The sequence below is a fragment of the Molothrus aeneus genome, chromosome 11, assembly GCF_037042795.1.
Source record: "Molothrus aeneus isolate 106 chromosome 11, BPBGC_Maene_1.0, whole genome shotgun sequence".
Lineage (NCBI taxonomy): Eukaryota > Metazoa > Chordata > Aves > Passeriformes > Icteridae > Molothrus > Molothrus aeneus.
Genome location: NC_089656.1, coordinates 18,334,007 through 18,359,454, shown reverse-complemented (window position 1 = coordinate 18,359,454; position 25,448 = coordinate 18,334,007). Strand labels below are relative to the sequence as shown.

At 46.0% G+C, this 25,448-nt stretch overlaps 1 protein-coding gene across 3 annotated transcripts; it reads right to left on the bottom strand.

Annotated features, from left to right (window-relative positions):
- Positions 1–340: 340 nt before the first annotated feature.
- LOC136561240 (hepatocyte nuclear factor 4-beta-like) lies at positions 341–25,448 on the bottom strand. Of its 3 annotated transcripts, none has more exons than XM_066557456.1 (10): positions 25,329–25,448; positions 18,579–18,748; positions 16,602–16,696; positions 8,682–8,788; positions 7,533–7,688; positions 6,807–6,894; positions 5,753–5,905; positions 3,754–3,990; positions 1,551–1,664; positions 341–474 (listed from the first exon to the last, which is right to left on the bottom strand). In XM_066557456.1, exons 1-10 carry the CDS (start codon positions 25,446–25,448, stop codon positions 341–343), a joined length of 1,374 nt encoding a protein of 457 aa, XP_066413553.1. The 3 variants fall into 3 exon arrangements, with proteins under 3 accessions (XP_066413553.1, XP_066413552.1, XP_066413554.1); XM_066557455.1 differs by having other exon boundaries at positions 18,579–18,783; positions 25,334–25,448; XM_066557457.1 differs by having other exon boundaries at positions 18,579–18,750; positions 25,334–25,448.

Genomic DNA, 25,448 nt, shown 5'->3' with positions numbered 1-25,448 from the left:
GTGTGCACACAGGAGCTGTGCAAGGCACTGGGACTGATGGAGACAGCGAAGGGTCACGAGCCACGGTCACAACCCCTGAAAACCCAAAATGCTGCCAGTCCTGGCCCTGCTGAGGAGGGCACCACCCCAATCCTTGTGCCATGGGGGTGTTCCTGGTGGGAATTCCGTGCTGGGGCTCCTCTGCAGGCTGTGTCTGGGCCCGGCTCACGGGCGGGGAAGGGCGGGAGCGGCGGCTGCGGGCAGGGGCGAGCTGTGCGCGGCCTCTGCAAAGAGAAAGGGCCCGGTTCACTGTCAGCACGGATCCCACCGAGCTCCCAGCTCCTCCTTCCTCCTCTCCCCATCAAATCTCCTGCTTGGGCATCGCTGTGTGAGGCAGCAGCTGCACCACGGCGCTGGGCCCTGCACTAGAACTTAGTTTATAGTCTTCACTGCCTGTGCTGGCAGAAGGAGATGGAAGGGATGTCTCAGGAGAGGCTGTGGGAGAGAAAACAAACAGGATTAACGTGGATGCTGTTCAATGGAAAGCAGCAAACCATCCTACAGTCCCCAGAGCAGGAGCTTGGGGGATCCTGGCACGTCCTTCTTTCCTGGTTTGTGAGGGGGCACAGGGTGGACTGGCAGGCACGGACCAGTTCTCCGCAGGGTTTTGCACTTGGGAATGCCCCCCAGGGCTTTTCAATCCTTCATCTCCTTGTCAGAGAGGAGCCTGCAGCCCCACTGCACCTCCTCTAATCTCCTTTGCTGGAAAGGGGCTTAAAAGCTAAATAAAAGCCACTTAAAATACATGATGCCAACATTTGCATAGCTGAGAAACAGCAAAATACACCAACTACACAAACACACTCCGGGAGGTAAATGATTGTAACTGGCAGAGGGAGGGAGGCTGTGAGTACAGGACATTGTGGTTGCTAAATTCCACCTCCTGTTCTACTTTCCTTTTTCCACAGCCTGGTCCTACAGGGGATAAATGCCTTAACCCCCACCCCAGCAGTGCCCAGGGTGATTGAAGATGGGCTTGCATTCAGGTCCTGTTGTTTGGCAGCAGCCACAGGGAACTTCTGCCATAAAGAACCATCTGTCCTCTATTGTGCCATCTCCCAGTGCTGCCAAATCCATAGAAACACTCAATCTTGATTTCTAGACCTTTTTTTTTTCAGCCTTGTGTTGTTTTAGTAGCATCTCAAAACCCCCCTGGGTCATGCTACCATTAAAAACCCTAACTTCTCTTTGGAATCATGGAAAGAAGTCAGCCAGGGGGGTTGTGAGCTTTGATTCCAGTGTAAGATTTAAACACATATAAATAAACTTAAAGAACTTAACTAAACTTGCATTTCCTTCAATAAACTTAAAGAACTTAAATTAAATTTATTTTAAATAAACAAATAAACTTTTTAAATAAATAAACTTTAAAAAAAAATTAAATAAATAAATAAATATACTTTTTTTTTTTTCCTGAGCTGTGTCTGTTGCCCAGTTCCTTGGCTATGCTGACACTAATGATGTAAATAATGTAAAAATGGGCTGTAAATAACATAAAAAGGGGGACATACGGTCTGGAGCAGTGTGGATCACAGAGGTCATGTTGCTCTGCAGGACGTGTCCTGGCAGTGGTTCCAGGTTGAGGTTGGGAGGTGCTGACTGGTACTGGAGATCAGCAGAGGTTCCTGCAGGTGGGGTTGGGAAGAGACATCATTCCTTGCATAGTTCCCCACAAGATGCTCTGGGCTCAATCTTTTTCATGCAGAGGATGTGGAAGACCTCTGTGGGTGAAGGTTAATGGCTCATCCTTGCTTCCTTCCCCTGCTCTCAGCCTCTGGCTGTGTAGGAGCAGCCCCCTGGGATGTCTGGGCTTTCAGCTGCTCTCCAGCTGCACTGTTCTGCCTGGGGTGTGTCCCAAGTGCTGCTCTTATCTGCATTTCCCACAAAGTTAGAAATTTTACATGTTTCCAACAAAAAATGTGTTGTCTTCCTTAAACTGCCTCAGCTTGGAGGCCTAAGTGGAGTCCCACTCCACAGAGGGGATCCTTTGCTGTGAATCTCACAAGATTTCCAGAGCTAGGCTGGAAAGAATTGGCTCTGGGATTAGACTGGAGTGAGAAGGACCCTTCAAGCTACAATTCATCAAATGGTTTTGGTTTGAAGGGATCTCAAGGCTCGTCTCATTTCAGCCCCATGCCATGGGTAGGGATGCCACCCACTGTCCCAGGTTGCTCCAAACCCCCTCCAGCCTGGCCTTGGACACTTCCAGGGATCCAGGGGCAGCCACAGCTGCTATGGGCACCCTGTGCCAGGGCCTCTCCACCCTCACAGGGAAGAATTTTTTCCCAACATCCCACTGAAACCTTGTCTCTTTCAGCTTAAAACCCTATCCCTGTGTCCTCAGAGAATTCACAGAATGACCAAGTTGGAAGAGACCTCAAGAGTCCAACCCAGCCCAAACACCTCAATTAAACCCTGGCATCCAGTGCCACATCCAGGCTTTGTTAAACACACCCAGGGATGGGGACTCCACCACCTCCCCAGGCAGCCATTCCAGAACTTTATCACCATTTCTGTAAAAATATCCAGCCTATATTTCCCAGAGAGCCCAACCCCAGCTGAGCACAGGCACCTCTCAGGAGCTGTAGAGAGTGAGAAGGTCACCCCTCAGTCTCCTTTTCTCCAGGCTGAGCACCCCCAACCCCTTCCCTGCATCCTCCCCCACACACACCCCCCAGCAGACACAAACCCCTACAACAGCTGTGACACAACCCAGCCCTCGGGAGGGCTTCATCTGTCACTGTCACATTTTCTGAAAAATCCCTTCGCCAGGATTTCTTCTCCTGGGAAGCTGAGAAGCCTCAGAGAAAAATGAACACAATAATTATCTGTTTGCTTCTCCTGTGTTTTGCTGCTTTGGAATGTGGTTGGAGATTGTTTATCCAACATGTGAATTGTTTTGACTTAATGACCAATCACGGTCAGGCTGTGTCGAGACTTTGGAGAGAGTCACGAGTTTTCATCATCATTCTTTGTAGCCTTCTGTATCCTTTCCCTATTCTTTAGTATAGTTTTAGTATAGCATAATAAATATATTATATTATATTATATTATATTATATTATATTATATTATATTATATTATATTATATTATATTATATTATAATGCAATTAATGCAACATAATGCAATATAATATAATGCAATGTGATATAATACAATATGATATGATATGATATGATACAATATCATATGATATAATATTGTATGGTGTGATATAATATGATATGATATGATATAATATAATATAATATGCAATTAATGCAATATAATGCAATGTAATGCAATGCAATGTAATATAATACAATATGATATGATATTATATTATATGATACGATATAATATATTATATAATCTTGTATGGTGCAATATAATATGATATAATATAATACGATATGATATGATATAATATAATATAATATAATATAATATAATATAATATAATATAATATAATATAATATAATATAATGCAATTAATGCAATATAATGCAATATAATATAATGCAATGTGATATAATACAATATGATATGATACGATACAATATCATATAATATAATATAGGATGGTGTGATATGATATGATATGATATGATATGATATGATATAATATAATATACAACATATCATAATAATTTAGCCTTCTAAGAACATGCAATCAGCTTCAATCATTTCCTTCCAACGGCCCCAGAAAATACCAGAAAATACCATCCCTACCTCCCAGCAGCATCTCCTGCAGCAAGCTGTCGATCCTGGCCACTCCGAAGAGCTTCACAAACTGCACCTGCTCGATCATCTGCCAGGTGATGCTCTGCAGGGGCGGCAGCAGCAGCAGGATGTCGCTGAAGCGGCCCCGCGAGTCGTACTGGCGGTCGTTGATGTAATCCTCCAGGTTCACCTGCACCTGGAAGCGCATGTTCTTCACCTTGCCCGGCTCGCTCAGCCCTCTGCAGTCTGGGACAGGGGGAATTGCAGTTAGAATTGCTGGCCTGTTGTCCTATTCAACTTAATAGAGAAAAATCTATCTGTCTCTGTTGTATTTTTGATGAGGTTTTAATAAACCTTGCTAAATTTTTGGAAGTGAGTATCACTTCTCACAGGCAGGATGTGTGCAGGGAAAAGGATGAGAAGGCAGTGATGCTCTGAGAGGGTGTCCAAGATCAGGTTGGGCTGCCATTGCTTCACATCTCACATGGAACAGGGAAATAGTGAGGGGAATTGGAGGGAAAACAGTAATTGGAGGAGAAGCAGTAATTTGAGGAGACTTTGAAGGGAAACTAAGAAAATAGAGACTTGCTTCACATGGATGTGTCTGCCTACAGCCATTAGTGAAGGGGAAAAATTTAGAAGTTAAATATTTATCCTTCCAAGGAAACAGCCTGGAATTTTCCCCTGAAAACTTTGAGTCACAACTGCCACCACTAAATGCAAGGAGTTTTAGTGCCTGTATGTTGTGATTACACTCGCTGCACCATCAGGTTCTTGTCTTGCTCTCCTGTCTTTGACCTGTGGTCAATCCTTTTTTTCAAGGACCACTGGTCCAGCTTTGCTTAAGCAAATAAATTTGTCCCTGGGTCGGGTGAAGTGCTGGCATTTAGAGCCTCCCACTCCTGCCTCTGCTGCTATCTAAACCTGAGATTTCTGGATCACTGCACCATTTCCTTCACTGTCTGCAAGGAATCCACAGGCACCACATTTTGGGGAATGCAGTGCCAAGAGATTAAGATAAAGTGGTTAACAAATGATTGTGTGTCAGCACCAAGCTCTGAGGACATTCCTGCTCGTTAGCACGGATGAACTTCACTTCACACTCCCTCCTTCCAGCTGAAACCTCAGCACCTCGTTGTCACATTGATCTAAAGCTGCACACTGATCAGCTGAGAAGGTAATTTGTCAAAATCAATTTGATGAAAGCACCCCTCCTCTGTTCACAGCAGGCTTTGGTGAGCCAAAGTTCGTGATGTTCCTGAAACTCCTGGATCTTGATTTTGAATCAGTGAATACAGAAAAAAAAAAAAAAAAAAAAAACCAATAATTAATGGATGATGCTCTGATTTCTTCATGCTAAAAGACAAAAGGGCATTGTCTGGACTTGGGATTGTTCTCCCATCTCCTCCCTGAGCTCCAGGCAGAAACCCACTGGAACCTGGGCCAAGGAAGAACCCCCTGTGCTTCTGGAATAAACACAGCAAAGCTTCAAAACAAACTGGTTTTTCTCTGTATTTCCCTGTTCTCCATCCTGCAGATCAGCCCTGCCCTGGGTTGCTGTGGCTTCCAGCAAGATCCATTAGCAGATCCCTGATATTTCTGGGCACTCTGAGCTGCCCAGCTCTCTGTGGTTTCTGATGGTGCTCTCTGGACTCCTATGGATGCTCCACAATGCTGCTTCTTTGGCTCTCTCTGCTTATACATAATTAATACAGGCATGTGTGCCCTTAATGATCATCTCCTGCATTTCAGGCTGATGAGCTTTCCCAAAGCCAAGCTCCTGCAGCAGCCAAACTCCTCCAGGGCTTGCAGAGCCTTGCACATCAGCCTGGCTGGAATTCCCACTCAGGAATTGGCCACTTCTGCCTTAAACCTGCACTACTGAGTATTGCTCATTGCAGCACGGGCAAGCTGAGATGTTGAGCTGCTTCCAAGGGGTTTTCCAGGATTTTGGAGAGCCCCCAGCTGCTGTGCAAGCCCCGTGCCTGGCAGCCAGAGGCAATCTCACCTGGGTCAAAGAAGATGATGGCTTTCAGGCAGGCGTACTCGTTGTCGTCGATCTGGATGTCCCGCAGGGGCTTCACCAACTCGTCCAAGATCCTGGTGGCCACACGAGCGATTTCCAGCTCTGGGCAGTGCATTGGGATGATGAAATCGTTCCCTGGGAAGAAAAGAGGAATTCCCCATCAGGTTTTGGCTCTAGCTCTGCTCTCATCCAGCAGTTCCCTGATGGTCCCAGTGCTGTTTGCGGCAGTTTCCAGCCTGCAGCTTTATAATCTGGTCTGAGAGAGAAGCAAGGCCCAGGTCTCATCCCCTGGTGCTCATTTATCTCACCCACACTGTGCTCACAGCCTGCTCTGTGCTCTGCTCTGCTCTGCCCTGTGTTACATCGAGCATCTGTTTGTAAGCAGTGCTGCATCTTTATTTTTGGTTTTCTCTTCTCACACAAAGTTATCCCTCTCTCTTTTCCCTAATGTGAAGCTTTTAGGGTCAGTATTCTCATTTTTCTGAGAACAATCCCACCTGTGGTGGAAAACACCTATTTTCCTATAAAATAATCAATAATAAATGAATTGAAAAATAGATAATTTTCCTTTTCCTATAAAAGGAAATACCTATTTGCACTGTAATTTTTAATAGGCAGTTCTGATCAGTATTTAAGTATCTATACCCAATACCTCATTGCCTGGGCCTTGGCAATTTCAGGTACACAACCAAGACAACCCAGTTTCAGATGCAAACTGTAATTTTTAATAGACATTTCTGATAAGTTTCCAAGTATCCATGCCCAAATATCTCATTGCCTGGGCCTTGGCAGTTTCAGGTACAAAACCAAGACAACGCAGTTTGAGATGCCATTTAAATCCTGGGGCTTTCTCATCCACAATTTCAAAGCATTGAGGGAACAGTTACAAAAATCCCAGTGAATTTACTCGTTCCTTTTTTACTGCAGCACTGTGTCTCCACCCAGATGTGCAGAGGAGGTTTCAGGGATGCAGAATGCTTGGGAATGACTTGGGAGGGGTGAATTATAAAGGCAGGAATGTGTTTCACTACCTTACCTAACAGCAGGAAATCAGTGTATGGTATGGACCTCTTGGCTACCCCGAGGAGCAGATGTTCCCCTGCGTGGGCTCTGAGCAAGGCAACCTGGAGGAGACAGAAATGAGATCCCATTGGAAAAGCAGAGGATGGAGTGCTGAGCTGTTGCTGTTTAGTTGGGTGTTTGCTTAGGTCTGGTAGATCTACAGATAAAGTTCTGTTCAGGGCTAGGAAATACCAGCGTATGTTCACTTTGAGAAGAGAACAAACTAAATGAGAAGCTGTTTTTAACTAAAGGAGCAAAGAGGGGCTTTGAGTAATTTGAGTTCTTAGGAAATGATCAGATTCTATATTCAGTTATAAGGTACCAGTAAAGGCAAAATCAGAACTGCCTTGTAATTCAGAACTGCTGAGCAATTTGAGTTCTTTGGAAATAATCAGATTCTATATTCAGTTATAAGGTACCAGTAAAGGCAAAATCAGAACTGCCTTGTAATTCAGAACTGCAGCAGCCTGACACAATCAGAATTTTTTGACTGGATCTTTTGCAGGTTGGACTGCCCAAATCTATATTTTGAGGGACTTTGGCTACTGAAGTTATTTTTAACCGGTCCCTCTTTCTCTCCTGTTGTTTGTTCTCTGCACAGGGTGATCTGTTTGTTAACGCCAGATTCTCCCATGAAAAGCCCAGCTGGGAATTCCTGTCAAAGGGACTGGAATTACTGGGAAGGGCCATTGGGTTTTACCTGGTCGTCGAGGGGGAGCTCACAGAAGGCTGGGATGTATTTTGCCCATTCCACCAGCACCAGGAGCTGCTGTTTCATGGATTCACACACGTCGTTGATGGTGGCGATCTTCTTCATGGCAATGTCTGCGCTGTGCACGGGGCTCAGGGATAAATACTGAAAGAGAAGCCAGCTTTGGCTGTGTTTGCACCAGCACAACGCTGTTTTATCCCCCTCCACAGCAAGCACTCATCCCTGGGGAGATGCTCCCGTTGTGGTTGGGCGCTTTGTGCTCAGCTGTGTCCGACTCACAGCCCACGGAGCAGCTTCCACGAGGTGGTGCTCAGTCCCAACACACACCCAGCCCTCCTCAGCCTCCTTCCCCGCTGTCCAGGACAAAAATCAACACTCCCATTCCAGCAGCACCGTGTCTCAGCTTCCCACCAACCCCTCCTGCCAGCCAAGTGCATGAAATGCATCCAGCTTTTCTGCCCCGGGTTGCTGTCAGGGACACAAAACTGCCTTTAAGATCTCTGCAGGGCTGTGTGGCAGGGAGAGGGTTAAAACCAACGATTTTTGAAAAGGAAGCGGGCTCATTGCTGCATGTAATGTGCAACATCTGGACCCTGTGTTTCCGTGGGGAAAGGGTATTTGCATAAGAATTTAAAGGACGCTCAGGGTGAAATTAATGGTGGGGCATGAAATAAAAAAGCAATCAGCGTCAGCTGAAGCCCAGTGGGTTTACTCACGTTATTTTTCTGCCCTGATAAAGAAGTTATGTGCAAAGATACAATCAACCATGCCTGGAATATTGTGTTCAGAGCAGGACATGGTGCAACGAGGAAGGATAAAATTCTGTATGAATGCAGTGAGATTTTAGGGGTGCAGCAACAATTTAGGCTGGAAGAAGAGAGACCTGGGCTCTGCAACATCCCTCAGCCCTTGGAATTTCAGCTTTCTATCTCCCACCAAAGGTGCATCTGCTCCCTGAGGGATGTATGGCCTTGATAATGGATTTTTTTCCTGTCTGCTTTTGGATATTTTGCATTTTCTTCCCTGTGGGTTTGCGCAGGAGCCATCCAAGGGCAGAAAAAACCCTGGCTGGTATAGTGGGCTGGAATTGCTGAGGGCCATGGACCCGTTTGGAGGGGCTGTCCCCACGTGTCCTACCTGCTGTGCCATGGCCTCAGCCTGGGTGAGGATGTTGATGGAGAGAGAGCCATTGTCCTCATAGCTGCTCCTGCGGATGCTGATCCTGTCACGCTCATTCTGCACGGCTGAAAGGAGAGAGAGGGGTGCTTGTGGCAGTGAGAAAATCCCAATGGTTGTATGAGAAAATCCCAGTGCTTGTGGCAGTGAGAAAATCCCAATGATTGTGTCAGTGAGACAATCCCAGTGCTTGTGGCAGTGAGAAAATCCCAATGGTTGTGGCAGTGGGACACTCCCAGTGCTTGTGTCAGTGGGAAAATCCCAATGGTTGTGCCAGTGAGGAAAATCCCAGTGGTTGTGTAAGAAAATCCCAATGGTTGTGCCATGAGAAAATCCCAATGGTTGTGTGAGAAAATCCCAGTGGTTGTCGTAGTGAGAAAATCCCAGTGGTTGTGGCAGTGAGAAAATCCCAGTGGTTGTGTAAGAAAATCCCAATGGCTGTGCCAGTGAGAAAATCCCAATTCTTGTGTCAGTGGAACAGTCCCAGTGCTTGTGCCAGTGGGAAAATCCCAATGGCTGTGCCAGTGAGAAATCCCAATGGTTGTGTCAGTGGGAGACTCCCAGTTCTTATGTCAGTGGGAAAATCCCAATGGTTGTGTGAGAAAATCCCAGTGGTTGTGTAAGAAAATCCCAGTGCTTGTGCCAGTGAGAAATCCCCCCAGGCAGTGGCTGCTGCTCCTTGTGCTCCCTAAACAGGAGTGGATGGGGCTTTGCTCCTTCAAGACCCTCCACTGTGGCTGGATTTGGAATAAACAGGCTCTGGGGAGGGAAAATGCCACTCCAGCGGGAGAAGACCAAGCACAAGAGGGGGATGAGGCCATTTGGGGATCAGAGCAACACCCAAGGGGGGTTTGCTGGTCCTACTGGATTTGATGCAGCTCAGGGGGAATTTGGGGGTTTGGTGTCACCTCCCTCCACCTGGCAGTGCTGGAGCCCTGGCCTTTGTGCCCCTTTGTGCCCCTTTGTGCCACGGCTGCACTGAGGGCTCTGTGCTGAGCTCCTGATACAGCAGGGAGCTCCTGGGGCTGCACCTCACCTCATGGCAGGGCTGGAAAAGCATCCCCTGATGCCCCCTCAGAGCAGCCTTGGAGTGTCCCCTGCCCCTGAGGTGGTGACCCCAGGGGACATCCCCACCCCAGGGGCACAGAAAGAGTCACACCATGGAGGAAGCTCAGAGAAAAGGGAATTTAAATCCCCCTCAGAACCATTTCCTCAGGGTTGTCCATCACACAGCTGATTTCATCCAGCCTGAAAGCCTGGCAGCAGTGACACATGAAGACAGCAGCAAGCCAGGGTTTGTCACCAGCCCAGCTGCTGCAAATCCCTGCTGGAAACCAGCTCAGAGTCCTCAAACAGCAACACCACAGACCCTGGACACACTGCAGGGACCACAGTGGAATGAAGATCAACCCAGACCCTTTGCTGGACACGCCATGGTGAATTGGAAAAAAAACCCTGATTTTTGAGGTCCATTCCACCCTTTAAACCATCCCTCCCCCTGAAGCACCAGCCACATCCATCATGCTCCATCAGCCCTGCACAGGGAACAGAAGGCAGGGATTGCACTTCAGCACTTATTTTTGCAGCAGCCTCTGGGAGCTGACTCACCTCCACTGCAGCCATCAATTGAAACAGCAGCAAAGATAAAAAAAAAAAAGAAGAGAATTTCAGTTTAACCCAAGCTGGTTTCAGTGCTGGTTTGTCCCCCAAGCCCTCTTGCCTCTGTCCAGCAGCTCAGGGCTGGGGAAGGAGCCTGAACACACCCAGTGCTCTCCTGGCAGCTCACAGATCTTGGCTACAACAGCTCAGAAAGGCATTTGTCACCTCCCTGAAGCAGAGGTAGCAGGCAGATCCAGCATGTGGTGACAGGGCAGCACATCCCTCCTCCTCCATTCAGCAATCCCAGACAGATTTCACTCTATTTGGGGTAAAATGACTCAAACAGAGCTGCCAAAGCACGACTCACTCTGTGCTTTACCCCCTTGGGTGCAGAACACTGGGGGTTTGTCTCAAAAGTGGCCACTGGAGGAGATTTTTCCATCATTTTTGTTTCCCTTTCTGCAGAATCAGCAGAGTTATGTTGCCATCGTTCTTTTGGGTCTTTGCCTCTCTGCTGGGTCCTGTTTTAGAGCATCAGGACTCATTCCTGGGAATCCATACAAAGGAAAAAACGTGGGCATTGTTTGCACAGTTTGAGGGAAGGTGTTTTTTTCCTGCCAGCTCATGTCCAACCACTGCTCTGTTTTCCTAACCAGCCTCTGATGAGGGGCCAGCAAAGCAAAAGGGCACAAAACAAGCACCAGTGACAAAAATCAATGCCTCCCCTTATCAACAGGGTTTATTTTCCAAGATCTGGGGCTCAGCCTTGCTGTCAGTCAGGATCAGCCTGTGGGGATCTGACTTTGTACCTGCATCCATTTCTGAAGGGCGCCACACACAAACACATCCCTGGAGCATTTTCAGGCTGGGGACACTACAGAGAGGCAATTTGTCATCAATTTAGAGAAAAAACAGCTTTTGGGAGGCTCTGCTCACCCTGCTCAGACAGCAGCATGAGTTGCTCTGTGCATGAGGGGGCAACCTGAAGGTGAAGGTGGTCATAGGAACCACAATCCTGGCACTTCATGGGTTTCACTGGACCACCAGAAAGGTCAGTGGCAGCATCCAGCACTCAGAAAAAACAAGCCTGACCCCATCTGTGTCATCACTGGCTCTTTTGTAAAATCCCCAAACACTTGGATTTGTATCAGATGCTCCCCCACATGCTCTCAGGGTGGGCCTCTCTGCCAAGAAAAAGGACAGGTTTTGCCTTTCCAATCGAGCTACACATCTGATTTGCTGTAAATCCTACAGTGCCAGGCAGTCCTGGTCCCTATGACAGACTCCTTTAAGAAGCCTCAGCCTGTTTTTCTCCCCAGTCTTTTTATGGCACATATTTCAGTACTTCCCTCATGCTCTGATAAGCTCAATCTTCCAGTGCAAGTGGATGGTACAGAGTGACTTTCTCAAGGTGATTTGGGTGTTAGCTCTGAAAGCACCCAAGATGTGATGGAATTAGATACAAAGGAGAGTTAATGTTTCACCTGCCACAAAAATTAATCTATTACTGTGCAGTGATTATATTGCTGTATTTATTGTGTTTGTGAAAGGGAAGGGACAGGTCACTCCTGGTGAGGCTGTGGGAGTGCTCGAGGGACGTGCTGGCCCTGGGGGTGCTGGGCTCAGCTGGGATCTTGCCTTTGCTGCCAATAAAACTCAACAAACCTGCAGGAAAGACTAAAAACCCAGTGCTGGATCCTTCTGTCTCCCAGGGGCTGCTATTTCCAGAAGTGCCTGGCAAAATCTTCGCTCCCTGTTTTGTTTTCTCCCTGCTCTGCACATTCCCAAAGGCAGAAAACACCACCAAGAGCCACCCAGCCCTGCAGGAGTCCCCAGGACGGTGCTGGGCAGGGACAGCGTGGCCCCAGGCTGGGCTTTCCCCCAGGGAGAGGGGAGAGAGGGCAGAATGATGCTGGTGTCTCCCTCCGGGGACTTGTCCCTGGCTACAGCACGTCCTGGCAGCGGGAAGAGGATGGGAAAACAAACAAACCCTCCCTGTGACGCAGGGCAGCCCTGGGAAGGGTTTTCTGTCACTCAGAGCAAGGCTGGACACTCTGCCTCCAGCTCTGGGCGAGCAAACAGGGTCTGTGGGATTGCAACAAGCCCCTGCTTCCCAAACTGTTTGTCCTCACTGCCTTGCCATGCAGGGCCAGAGCCTGGGATGAGGAGCCTCCAGGGACTGCAGTGAACGGGGCACAGGCACTGGCTGGGAGAGCAGCAAACCAGGAACTTTCCACTGCAAATGAAGAGATCCCAGCTTTGCCTACACAGGAATTACTCTTTCCATCATTATTCCACTAAAACCAGCCTCGGTTAATGCTGGTGGGGCTGGAAATGTAGTGATAAATGGCATAGAGGGAGCAGGAGGAGGGCAGTCCCTGTGTGGTGCACTCACCAGTGTTCCTGTCCTCACCGACAGATTTACTCCTCCTGCTGCCTGATTAATTTATATCCACAAATAATCTTTTTTTTTCCTGAGCTACCTCGGATTTTGTAGGTGTGGTGTGTTTTATTTGCAAATAAATCCCAATGGTACACGTACATTTAATCCTTTCACGGGCTTGTGGGCTGATTTATGACTACTGAAGGTAGAGAAGATCCTTTATCTTTTCCATCCTTCTTTGCAATAAACTGCAGTCCCAGCATTCTGAAAGCTGGCAAAAGAAATGTGCAAACAAAAGGTATGAAACAAGATAGAGGTCCTGTGAAGCACTAATAAAACTGTCCTATAAACCTGTCCAATTTCACAATAATAAAGAACAGCCTCAAACCCTCCCTCAAACACTCTCTCCCTCCTTACTGTTGCAGCAATAAGTGATATAACAATTTTTTTTTTTTTACTTCTGTATAAAACTGAAGAAGTTCATTCACATTCATAAATTACTTTGAAGGGGATGAGAGGTTAAATATTAACCCCTCATTATTTTGTTTTCCCCCACCAGCAAGCTGAGTCCTGACAGTGCAGTGCTGGTCTTTCAAAAGGCTTCCAGGATTTCAGGCATTCAGCTCCATGTGGGGAGATGACCTGGCTCACCTGAGGAATCACACCCTGCTGATTTATTCCAGGTTAAACATGATCCCAGGGAGATGCTAAAAATAGAATCCTGCTGTTTTCTTTGGGTGTTTGAGTACCTGGTGTTCTGCTCAGCCACTGATGCTGCAGTGACCCAAATCCTGTCTGGTGGCATTGTGCAAGGCAATAGAGACCAAAGCTTCTGAGCCAACAGAGGAACTCAGGGGGAGCAGCCAAAAAAATCCCCAAAACATCCAGAGCACCCTCTGGCACAGCCCCAGCCTTAACCCCAACACAAGAATAAAGGAGTGAATCTCCTGTAAAAATCTTAGATCCTGATCACAGAGCTGTTTAGGACATAGGAGGGGTTTTTGTTCTGGCAAGGCTTTCCCTCTCCCCTCATCCTAAATTAAATAGTTGTTATTAAAGTGAATTATTGATACCAAAAATGCAATTGGGATAGGAGGGATTCTGAGTGAGCTGTTTTCTAGGAAATCTGGGAACTGGACATTTCACAAGACTCAAGTTTTGTCCCTTCCCTACTCTCATTAGTGCTGATGGAACCCGGATCCCATCTCAGGTCACAAGGCTCTTGTGGAGGGCAGTCTTGGTCCTTCCTGAAAATAGGATCAAATTGAGGCTGTACAGACAAGGCAATCTAAAGATCAACAGGTAATTTTCTCAACCATTCCCTGGAGAGCCTGTTCACTGCCCCACCACTCTCTGAGGGAAGAATCTTTTCCTAATATTCAACCTAAACCTCTCCAACACAGTTTAAATCCTACAGCCCCAGGAAGATATGGTCACCATGTAGCTCAGGTATTTCTATTATATATTAGGGGAGAAATTTGCCTTCTACCAGGCTACACAGTTCCTTGTAACTCCTTATCCACTAGAAAAGTTTCCAAAAGAGAAGGAAAAAAAAAAGAGAGAAACAGAAATATCCAAATGCATCACATCACGTCTTACAACACATGAAGATTGGGGGGAAAAAAAAAAACCAACCCAAAAACAATCCCTCTGGATCCCAAACTCCTGTTTATCAGTTAGCTCTGCCAGGGAACAGCAAGTTCTCCAGGCTGAGCACACAGCCACTGAGCAGTGGGTCAGTGGGGCACGGCGAGGGTGACCCCACCCCAGGTGTATTGTCACAGCCAGCCTGGGAAAGGGATCCTTTCCAGCTCCTTCCCCTCTGCCGTGGATAAACAATGCTACTGCCACACCCTGGAAACTCTGACTGCCGTTATTAGGGCTGGCCCCAAAGGAATGTGCCAGGGAAAGAGGGTTGTGCCAGTGCTGGGACACAGAGTGTGGATGTCACCGCTGCCACCTCCCCAGACCAACCCCTGCACGCTCCAAAAGATTTTGTACAAATATTTGGCCACTCCAATAGTGCCCCATCCAAGACACGGCTTCTCCTTCTCCCCAAGGCTTCGCAATGCTGTTTAATATTAATCTAGAACCCCCCAAAAGCAAATAGCTGTGTTCTTTTTTGTGCACACAATTGTGCAAGAACTTTTCTTTCCCAGTCCTGCACATGTGCTCAGGACAGGGCTCTGGTCAGCTAAGCTAATTTCTGCACAGCAGTTGCTCAAGGTGCTTTAAAATCTTCCTTGCCAAACACAGGAGCGTTTTCCGAGCGCACGACCTGACTGCACTCATAAAAAAGTTTCAAGGAATGTGACGATGTGGAACTTGAAATGAGTCATCTCCCATCAAGCTGCACTCAGTGATGGAGGCATGAGCCAAGGTTTTATAACTTTTACCATAAAAAACAATAAAAATCATGCTTCGGCTCAAAGAATAGATCTGATAACGAGATTTCAGCCTTTCCAAGCAGTGCAGTTTGCTGCATTGGCAGTTGGCTTGATCCCATCTAGAACTGACCAATTCAGCTTCAATTTTGTCTTTATTGATTTGAGCACTATTTGTTTTTCCATCTGCTGTATTTACTCCATTTCTCCTAAATTAAACCAGTCGGCATTTTTGCTTCATCCATGATTTATGCCAAGTTTCAAAACACCCTTCTTCTCCAGGAAAACATATGGTCAAAACATGGGAAAGATCATTCAATCACCAGTAAAATCTTATGAATTACCAGAAATGGACATCAAATTTCCCTTTGGGTTCAGTGGGGCCACCATTCCACCCCTTGGGTGAACTTGGTGACATGGAAAGAAGCTTTCAAGCTCCTTTCTACCTCCCTCATCTTTTAGCTGCCAGTGGGTTGGGAAACAGCACAAATGAAGGGTGAAGAGTGTGAAATAGCACAAAGGGTAAAGAGTGTGAATAAAGAGTGTGAAACCATCACCCGAGAACCTGCACCTTGGGTGGGTTGGGCCCCCAGTTGGTCAGGCACTCAGTGGACAAGGAAAATCACAATAAAACAGGATCACCCACGCTCTCCCAGTGTGCAGAACTGGACAAGTGCTGTGGTAGATCCCAGAATTCCCCAGGGAAGCTGCATATAGGCACAGGTTGACAGAAATGGGATTTTTCTTGCAGAGCGTTAGGCACTAAGACAATATCTCCTTTAGAAAGGGCACATCCTGCTGGTCACTGGCGCCCAAACCTACAACTCTGCTCCTCCTCAGTAGAGATGATGGGAAATGCAACAAAAGGTGTTGGCCAGTATGGGATTGGCCCTTCAGTGCTGGTGCTGGCTCCACAGTCACCACCCTGTCACCGGCAGCACAACCAAAGGGTTTTGCCCTGAGTCGTGTCCCCGGCTGGGGTACATGAGTCAGCTGTGGGGGACGCGTGAGTCACCCTGCTCCTGGAGCTCTGCCCATGCCCTGTGCCATGCAGGAGAGGCTCCCACTCCTTCAGGCTGTACCTTGCCCTTGCATGCAGCTACGTGAGCATCAGCTGAGCCAACCACGCCACCTGAAGCAGCAAACTGATGGCATTTATGAGACTGGAGGTGGCAGATCCTCGCTGAGATTGGCACAGGTGGGATTAGGGGTCACACCAGTGGGTATGGAGGGAGGAAATTGCTATTGTAAAGCACTTAGAGACCTAACTGGCCCTGAGGGAGCCCATCCCTTTCCCAGGACTAAAAGACCAGCCTCACGGGATGGGTGAATAATGTCACTGGTCTCTCATTGAAACTGAGATAAAATGGCCAACAGCTGCTACAAAAAATATCTCTCTATGACCCACAATCATCATCTCTCCAGCCAGTGCTGCTGCTGCTCCCCGCCATGCTCTGCAGTGGAACAGGGCCTAAGACAGCAGCAGGAAGGCTGGAAATGTCCCTTTGCACCCACCTTCTTTCTTCATGCCAGCTCTGAAGCATTTCTTCAGCCTGCAGTACCTGCACTGGTTCCTCTTGTCTTTGTCTATCACACACTGTCGGTTGAACCTGGGAGGAGATGGGAAATACAACATGGAGCAACCATCTGCGACCCCCTCACCCTGAGCAGCCCCAAATACAGCCCCAGAGCTCCTCACTGCAAGATCCTAGAGAAGAGTCAAAGGTTTGCCAGAAATGGATTGAATCCATGTTGGCTTGGCCCAGCTCCTCCTCTTCCCCACCGCCGCTCCTGCCAGCTGGGAGCTGCAGACCACCCACCCTGCAGGGATTGGGATGGGTTTGGCCATGAAAACGTGACTGTGACTCCAGTTGTGCTTTTGTAGGAGCTCCATCTCCCACGTCCAGACAGTTTTTGGGTGTTTGGCGTTGGGGTTTGTCTGGTTTCACTTGTTAACTATTCTACGATTTGCGTAGGAAAAAAACGCGTTAAGGGCCACAAGCCCTTTGGGCCTGCAGCCTTGTTCTGAGGCCCATGGCCTCCCAATTCCTCCTCCTTTCCATGGGGATTTAGGAACTCTTGTGCTGCTCCAGGGGTGGCCCACACAGCCTTGGCAGCTCTCCCCATGGAGGGTGAAACAATGGAAGGGGAATCTCCCATGCAGAGATGAGATGACATGGGACCATCAGGCTGTAAAAGCTGAGGCACTTTCCCAGACTGGGAAAATGCCAAGGGCACAAAAGCCCAAAATCTTTCAGAGGAATTCATGTCTGCCATAAGCAGAGCTCTGAGCTGGGCTGAGCTCACCAAATAAGGGCTTGCACACAAGCTTGGCTTCAGTGCTGTGGATCTTCCCTGAGCTGCCAAATATCACAGAAATTCATGGATTCCTGGGGAGAGGCAGCAACCCCGCTCCCAGGAGACTGACAGCTGAAATTTCAAATAAACCATTACAGAGCTCATCTCCTCCTGCAGGAACCCCACAGCTCAGGGGATGGGCACTGTGCAGGTGGACACTGCTGTCACCTCAGGTGTCTTCCATGTCCTGGAGTGATAAGGGCACCAGGAACATTTTGAACAAGTAGGGTGACTCGCATTGGAAAAATTTGGAATGCCCTTAGAGGAGGAAAAACTTTGGAACAGAAAGAAAGCTTCCAGGTTTTAACTACAGATGAAGGGCTTAAGTGTATTGAGGTTTGGCATTTCTTTCCACTTTCTCCTGTGCTAAAATAAATATCACTTTTCCTAAGGTCAAATCAAGATAGCAGCTTTATAATTTATAGCCTCCTCCTGGCAAAAAAGCCCTTTCAAATGTATACCTGTGTGCCAAAGTGGATGTGAATCATCTCTGGTCCACACATATTTCTCAGAATATTCATAAAATCATCACTGATAAGTCAGTGTACATAATTTATTGTATTTCAAAACAAGAACGGAGAAGCTGTGAGAGGGCTTTGGAGGTGACAGATTCCTGGATGCCTGTTGTTCTTTACCAGGAAAAGCAAGAAAGATGAAATCTCTGGAGCTTTGGTCCTTTGCCACCTTGGCCTCCCCTTGCTGGGCTTTGACGAGGTCATGGTGTCACTCCACACCCAGTGTCTGTGTTTAGGTATTTTACACATCAGTCAAACCTCAGGTTTTAGGTTGGACTGGAGGATCTCAAAGATCTTTTCCAACTTAATCCATTCTGTGGACTATGAGTTTCCCTCCATTCTCAGGTCTATGATTTTCCCTCAATTTACCCTGTAGGGAAAGCAGTGATGACGAATTCACTCAGTGCATCGCTCGGTGCCACAGGAGGTCTCAGGCTCCAAATGAGACAGGATTGAGTTTAGAGATGGGACTGAGTTTTCACCTTGTACGCCAAACTGCAGTGCTACTGCTGGCCTTCACAGCGTGGCAACTTGACATTTGAGATACAATCCCTCGATCCCAACCCCAAATCATTTCCCACATAAATCGCGTTTGTTTTTGATTCCCGAATTTCGGTACCTGCAGGAGTAGACGTGGTTCTTGCGGACGCTCCTCCTGAAGAAGCCTTTGCAGCCATCGCAGCTGGAGGCCCCGTAGTGCTTGCCAGTGGCTCTGTCCCCACAGATGGAGCACAGGGAGCTGACACCGTTGGGGAGCAGGTTGGTGTTGGCTGACTCGGCCGCGATGGCCTCTGCGGGCACAGAACGGGCACGGTCAGAGCTCCCTGCCATGGAAACCTGCACTGGGATGTTTCATGAACAATCCCTTTGCCAAAATCTTTTCTCCTAAGAAGCTGGGGAAGCTTCAGCTTCTCCATGTTTTGCTTCTTTGAAATGTGATTTAAAGAATTGTTTACCCAGCATGTGAATTGTTTTTAATTAATAACCAATCACAGCTAGCTGTGCCAGATTCACTGAGTCTGTCACGAGATTTTATTATTTAATCCTTTCTAACTTTCTGATGTCTCCTTCTTCTATTCTTTTACTATAGTTTTATTATAGCATATATAATAAATATGATAATATGATATAATATAATATAATAATGTAATGTAATATAATGCAATTAATGCAATATAATGGAATATAATGTAATGCAATGTGATATAATACAATATGATATGATATTATACGATACGATATAATATATTATATAATCTTGTATGGTGCAATATAATATAATGTAATTAATATAATATAATATAATATAATATAATATAATATATCAGCCTTCTGAAACATAAAGTCAAGATTCTCATCTCTTCCCTCACCCTAGGGACCCTCAAACACCACCACAGAAACCTCTGAATTTATGGTCACGCTCTTCCCAAGATTGGCTCCTTTCTGGTATTGGTGTTTTTCTTCACTTAAATGATCAGAGAGATTTCAAGCTGCATAGCCCAAACTGCTCTTGAGAATTTATCAATTATCACTGCTTTCCTGGAGAGATATAAAGAAACCTCACTTGCATGTGATTTTTTTTTTGGTTTTGAGGGATGGGGAGCCACCTCCTCAATGAGATGCCTGGAGAACATGGTTCAAAGCTGGTGTCCACAGAAGAAAATTGAAAAAAAATCTCATTAACTTGAATAAATAGAATGCACAGAAGAAACAGCAGAGGCAGAAAGGATGAACTGCTTCATTCCCATGACAGAGGTGCTGAAGATAAAAGATTGCTCTTGAGAGCTCCTCAGCAGCTGGAAGGCAGAGACAGCAGCTCCCACAGGGATCACTTTAGCTCTAAGTCGGGTCCCTCCTCTGAAATTCTCTCTGAAGAGGCTCACTGCTTTCCACTAGAAAGCAACAGAAGTGTGCAGGAAGATCAGATTTCTAAATTAGGCACCTAAAATTAGGTGATATGAACGCCCTTTGTCATGTCCTCCGTTTGCACCCACCCATTTGGGGCAGGAATAGCTGTGTGAACACACTGCTGTGTGCACACACTGCTGAAAACCCCTTGGAACCTCTCCCTCTGCCCTATAACCACCAGACTTGCTGCCCTCTCAATCCTCCTAATCTGAGGCACACCTTGGGGAAGGAAAGGGCAGGAGACCCCTGCAAGGAGGGCAACTGGCAGTGCTGGTGTCTCCCCATCTGTTTGCAGAGCCTGGCAGCGGCTGCAGGACGATTTTATGAATTTATCGCACCTCTGGGATGTTCTGTGCTCCAGGGGAGCCCATCTCGTGCTCCAGTGACCTCAGGGAGGTCCCTGGGACAAGGCACACCCTGATGTGTCTCTGGGATGGGACATCCTCCCAACAGAGGTAGGGAAAGCTCAGCTTAGCAGTTTTTTAAAGAAAACTACTCAAAGGGGAGGAATTGCCACCTGATCTGCCTAGAGAGAGCTTTCTAATCCATAATGCATAAAAACAGCTCTGGGTAATCCACACACAGAATATATACAGAGAGAGAGTGAGAGAAGGTTATTTTTGTGTGTGAATACACATAAAAAAACTTTATAGTGAAGGTCTTTGCTGTGCAACAAAATTGTAATCAACCCTGCCCCCCCAAAAAAAAAATAGCAAAGCAAACAAAGCTTTAGTTTTTCAAAAACTGGATAGTTTCTTAGCTAAGACTGAGACTAAGACATTTTTAGCCAAGATTTCACTAATGCAAAGTTCAGACTTCCTGTCACCTCCTAAAATAACCCTTTTGGTCCATATTCACCTTCTGGTGTGTGGATGAGTAAATAAGTGGGTGATAGCAAGATGGGAGCAACATGACAAGAAAGAATGACAGCACCAAAATCATTCCTAGGTCATAATGACAGGAATTGAGATTTGTCTCTTCTCAAATTCTGTGTCAGACTCTCCCAGCCCTGACATTTGTCAGGAAGTGACACTTGGGTCCTTTGGGAACATTGTCTATGTCAGAGATGTTTAATGGCAATTTAGGCTGATTTTTAGTTGGTTTTTTTTTTTCAATTATTCTTGATTTTATATTACTTAATAACTTAGTATTAAATGAACAGTACAGAACATTCCTTGGAGGATAACTGCAGAACATTTGGGCATCTGTTGTTCCATCCATCTTTTGAAGGAGCACATGACCATAAACAAATGCACTGTGTTGGATTCCATTTTAAAAATTTGCACAACTGAAATAAAGATAAGGCAGCCAATTTCCTCTTCACTCCACTCCTGCTTTCTCTAGACTTCAGAGGAATCAAGCCAAGGTCAAACAGTTTAGGTCTCCACCAGACCCTTCATCCAGGACCAGACTGCAAAATATTCCTGATGCTGGAAAGTATTTACTCACCAGAAAAGACTTTGTTTCCTTTTATATAGGATGTGAAAATCTGCTTGCTGATATAAGGAAGAAATTAATAATCTGGCCTTAAACCAGGTATTACTGGAGGAGGGACCATCAGCACTGTGTGTGTGAGGGCCCTTGGAAATTAGCAAACCAAATTTTGCCCTCACTTGTATCCATGGAAGCACAAACAAATCACCAGTGAGCTGGTTAGGGCAGCTCCACAGCTAAAAGTTCAAACCCTGGGAGGGAGCCACGTGTCCTTTTCAGCTGAATCGGCTGAATGTGGACAGAAATTTTAACAGATAAAAGGAAAGCCCCAATCCAGAATGCACGTTAATTATGATCACGATTTTTAATTACAAAATCCTGCCACCAGCTAATGATGGGCTCCAAATGAGAATTAGCTCAGAGAAGAGCAAAGCACAGCTGATATCACAGGCACCGGGAGACTCTCTCAGCACAGCTTTCAAACCTCCCCAATATTTGGGTTTTTCCTGGGCTGATCTCTCTGAGGAAAGACCAGGATCCCTGGCAGCGCAGTCCCCTGCCTGCCTGTGAAATCTGCTTTGTGTGCTCCATCCCTGCCTGCCACAGGGAGATGACCTGAACAGCTCCTGTGCTGTGCCACGGCGCCTTTGAAATCTCCACTGCAGAGATGCACTTGATTTTGTTCTCCAGGAAGAGACCACAACTCATCCTGACTTTGTGTGGCTCCCAGGCTCTGCTTGTGGCCAGACCCCTCACTGGGGCTGCCCTCAACTTCACTGGCAGAAATATCTGAAGCTGTTTTTTTGAGTTATATATAATTTTTTGAGTTATATATAATTAAAATATATTCAAAATAAAATATTATATATATATATAGAATGTTATTACAATTTTTTGGAATTATATACAATCAGTGTGCAGACTGGGAGCTCCCTGTGGCTGAGAAGAGCACCCAGTGGCTTCCCCAGATCTGGGATCAGCCAAGCTCACAACTGAAATGCACACAAGTTTTTCGGTACCTCTGTATGTTAATCATTGTCTTTCCAGGGCTGAGTTGATAATGCCAGTTTTACAGTGATAAGAAATGACACTGAGGATGTTCTCATCATACCTGACTCCTGCACTGCTTTTCCTTTCAGTTCCTTTACTGGCTACAGCTCTTCTAGATGCACATTGTAAAAGAGAATTCTCTTGCAATACTTTCCAGGGTGGCCTTTATCTACCAGGAAATCCAAGTTTTGGTGCACATAATTTGCAGTTAACAAATCCCCAAATTACATGTGCTGGACTAAAATGTGAGGAGATCACAAATGTGGGTTTGGGGCTTGAACACACACAGGGAAACTCGGTGCCAAAGCCAGCATTGTGAAACCTGTACACACAAATGTAGGGCAGGAGGGGGTTTAAACCCTGGCCACGTGCAGGGCAGCCTCTTTCTACATCAGCTTTCAGCAAATAGAGGAGTTTTTGAGATATAAAACCTAGCTGTGATTTAGTGACCCCAAATCCTAGAGGAGCGATGATGAAGGTGCTGTTCAAGGCGCTGGAAGCTCGAGGGATGAGAAATCACAGCCAAAACATCTCTGGTGGCTTTTGCACGCTCTGAACTGGGTCAAACTGGGAAAGATTTCACCAACCTCGTGCCAGGGTCCCAAGGATCAGTGTGGAGTGTGGGGCTGAGGGCAGCGAGCGCCACCCTGGCAGAAAGCGCTCCCCAACTCTCCAGGGAAGAATTGGGGCTGCGTTGCAGCAATGATTCACATCTCCACCAAAATGAGACAGTTCTGACAGGAGTGTGAGGGAATGGCCATTAACCACACATAAAAACTGAGGATATGGGTTGTACTGCCAGCCAAGGTGAAGGAAACAAATTTGTACAGAATGGGAAAATTTCTGCTGCTACAACACATATTTCATGTAGGAAAGACAGAATTAGCAGTGATTTTTGCTCCTTTCCTGTTGCCATTCTTTCTATTTAAACCTTACTTATTTCATATATCACTCCCATAAAGTGTTCTATTCTTTATTTTGAATTAATCTTAAAACATTTGGCAAATTATGAGCTATTTGAAGGTGGAAAATCCAAAATACATATCTGGGCAAATCTCAGAATGATAGCAGCTTCATGAAGAAGGAACATCTAAACACAGGAAGTGCTCCACAAAATTTTTCCACCCAAAATTTTGATGAAATGATGTTCTGAAGAAGGAAAGAGTTGGTTTCAAGAAAGCATGACCTTATTTGAAAATATTCCAATTTTCACTTTTGGAATTGTTCAGACAATAAGAAACTGCACTGAGTTCACCAAAATAAATATTTCATCCTTTCCTGTTCATGTTTATAGAGGGCAAAGCTGTCATCATCTAGTAGGGAAAATACAGATGAACCTTAGTAGAGATATAAGAAATCTTTAAAAAAATCCAGTATAGTTATAAAAGGTACCTAAAATGAGGTTGTTTCTTGATTCTAAGAAATTCTAAAAAATTTCTGAAGCCACAAGGAAACTGTGATTCTGAATTACCTCAGGGGACGGAACTCAGCTGGACAGCAATAGATTTCCATGCATGGCCATTTCATGTATTTTTTGAAGTTATTTTTACAAATGGTAGAGAAGGACACTTACCCAAGACAAACAAGCTAATTTCAAAGCAGCTACTTCCCGAGAGAGCTGGTTAGTCATTAACAGCTAAACAAATAACACAACACCGAGTTCGATAAAGTTCAGAAAAAAACTCAACCTGTCAGTTCTACTGCGTGAATCAACAGAGAGCCCAAACAGACTTTGGTGGTTGGTTTACAAAATTATATTGAATTCCGGGGAAATTTGTGCCGCTTCAAAAAGTGAGAAATATCCTGTGTTCAACGGGAAGTGACAAAGCAAAACATCTGTGTTAAATGACATTTCTGGAGTAGGATGGGAGGTGGAAAGCTTTCTGCAAAAATAAGATCCAGTCTAGCTGGAGCTTACAAAAATTATATATATTGAAAAACCTTGATTTGGGGACAGCCAGAGCTTTACAGAAGGCAATTTAAAATTCAGGTTCCTTCTTTTAACTTTACTGGTCTCCTGACCTCCCTCCAGGCCCTACAATAATATGTCTAATCATTTTATATTGTAGGTGATATCCCTACTGAAACTCTGATTTCTTTTGATGAGCCAGTTAATGAGCAAATGTGAAAATCCCATCTTAATTTCACTAAGCTTCTTAGTAAATTAAAAGCCTGCCAAAACTCTCCAAAGGGATTGCTACACGCCAGAATCTCATTCAGTTGCATGATTGGTTTCATGCAAGATGACCAAAATGCCCTTTATTTTTACACAGCGAGCAGTTGATTTCACAGGATGGAGTTCATTTGATGTCAGAGCACTTCTGAGTGCAGAAAAATTGAATCCCACACGAAGTGCTTTATTCCTACGAACCAAGCGGAAGTCTCGGCGTATAAACACTCCCGCCTCCCAGCCAAGTCCTTTGTGCCCTAAAAACTGTTGGACCAACTTGGTAGCCAGAAAAGGAATGCAAAGCTAGCAATGATTTGGATATTGTTTCTCAATTCAAGTTTCCAGGACCAACTTAAACAAGGCACACGGTCATGGACAAACACCGTTTGGGACGACATGTTTTCCCGAGGATTAAATATCAGCTGAGGTCGTAGATGGGAATGAAACACACATTTGAACGAGAAATATTGGTAATAACTCTCCTCCTAAGCAATACAGCAGGATAAACCCAGGGAATGCCATGAAGACATCTACCAACACCTGCAAAACCTGGTGGGCTCTTCAAGGCATGACGCTCAGCCTGCCAACGAAAAGAATAACCCAAAAGAATAACCCAAAACGGGACCAGCAAGTGAAGGGGTCGCATTTTAACCCAAACATCAACATGGATGCAACAGAGGTTGACAGATCAGCTGCTTAAATATTACCCCTTCTACCCTCTGCTCCATACCTGCCACCAGCCTTTCCTCTGTGTCCAGCTTTACAGAAAAACTAGTGGAGCTTATTCAAGAGAAAACTAATAAAAACCTCACCGGTGTTGCTGGGGAGCACGCGGAGGTTGTCGAATTCCAGCATGGTATAAGAGGAGTCCAAGGAGTCGACATAATCTGGCATATCCATGTCCATGATGGACTGACAAAGCTTCAT

Coding starts and splice junctions, on each gene's coding strand:
- LOC136561240 (XM_066557455.1), bottom strand. CDS start 25,448: ATGAAGCTTTGTCAGTCCATCATGGACATGGATATGCCAGATTATGTC. Junction 7,689..8,681: donor CTGAGGCCATGGCACAGCAG/GTAGGACACGTG, acceptor CTTCTCTTTCAG/TATTTATCCCTGAGCCCCGT. Junction 5,906..6,806: donor CACTGATTTCCTGCTGTTAG/GTAAGGTAGTGA, acceptor TTTTCTTCCCAG/GGAACGATTTCATCATCCCA.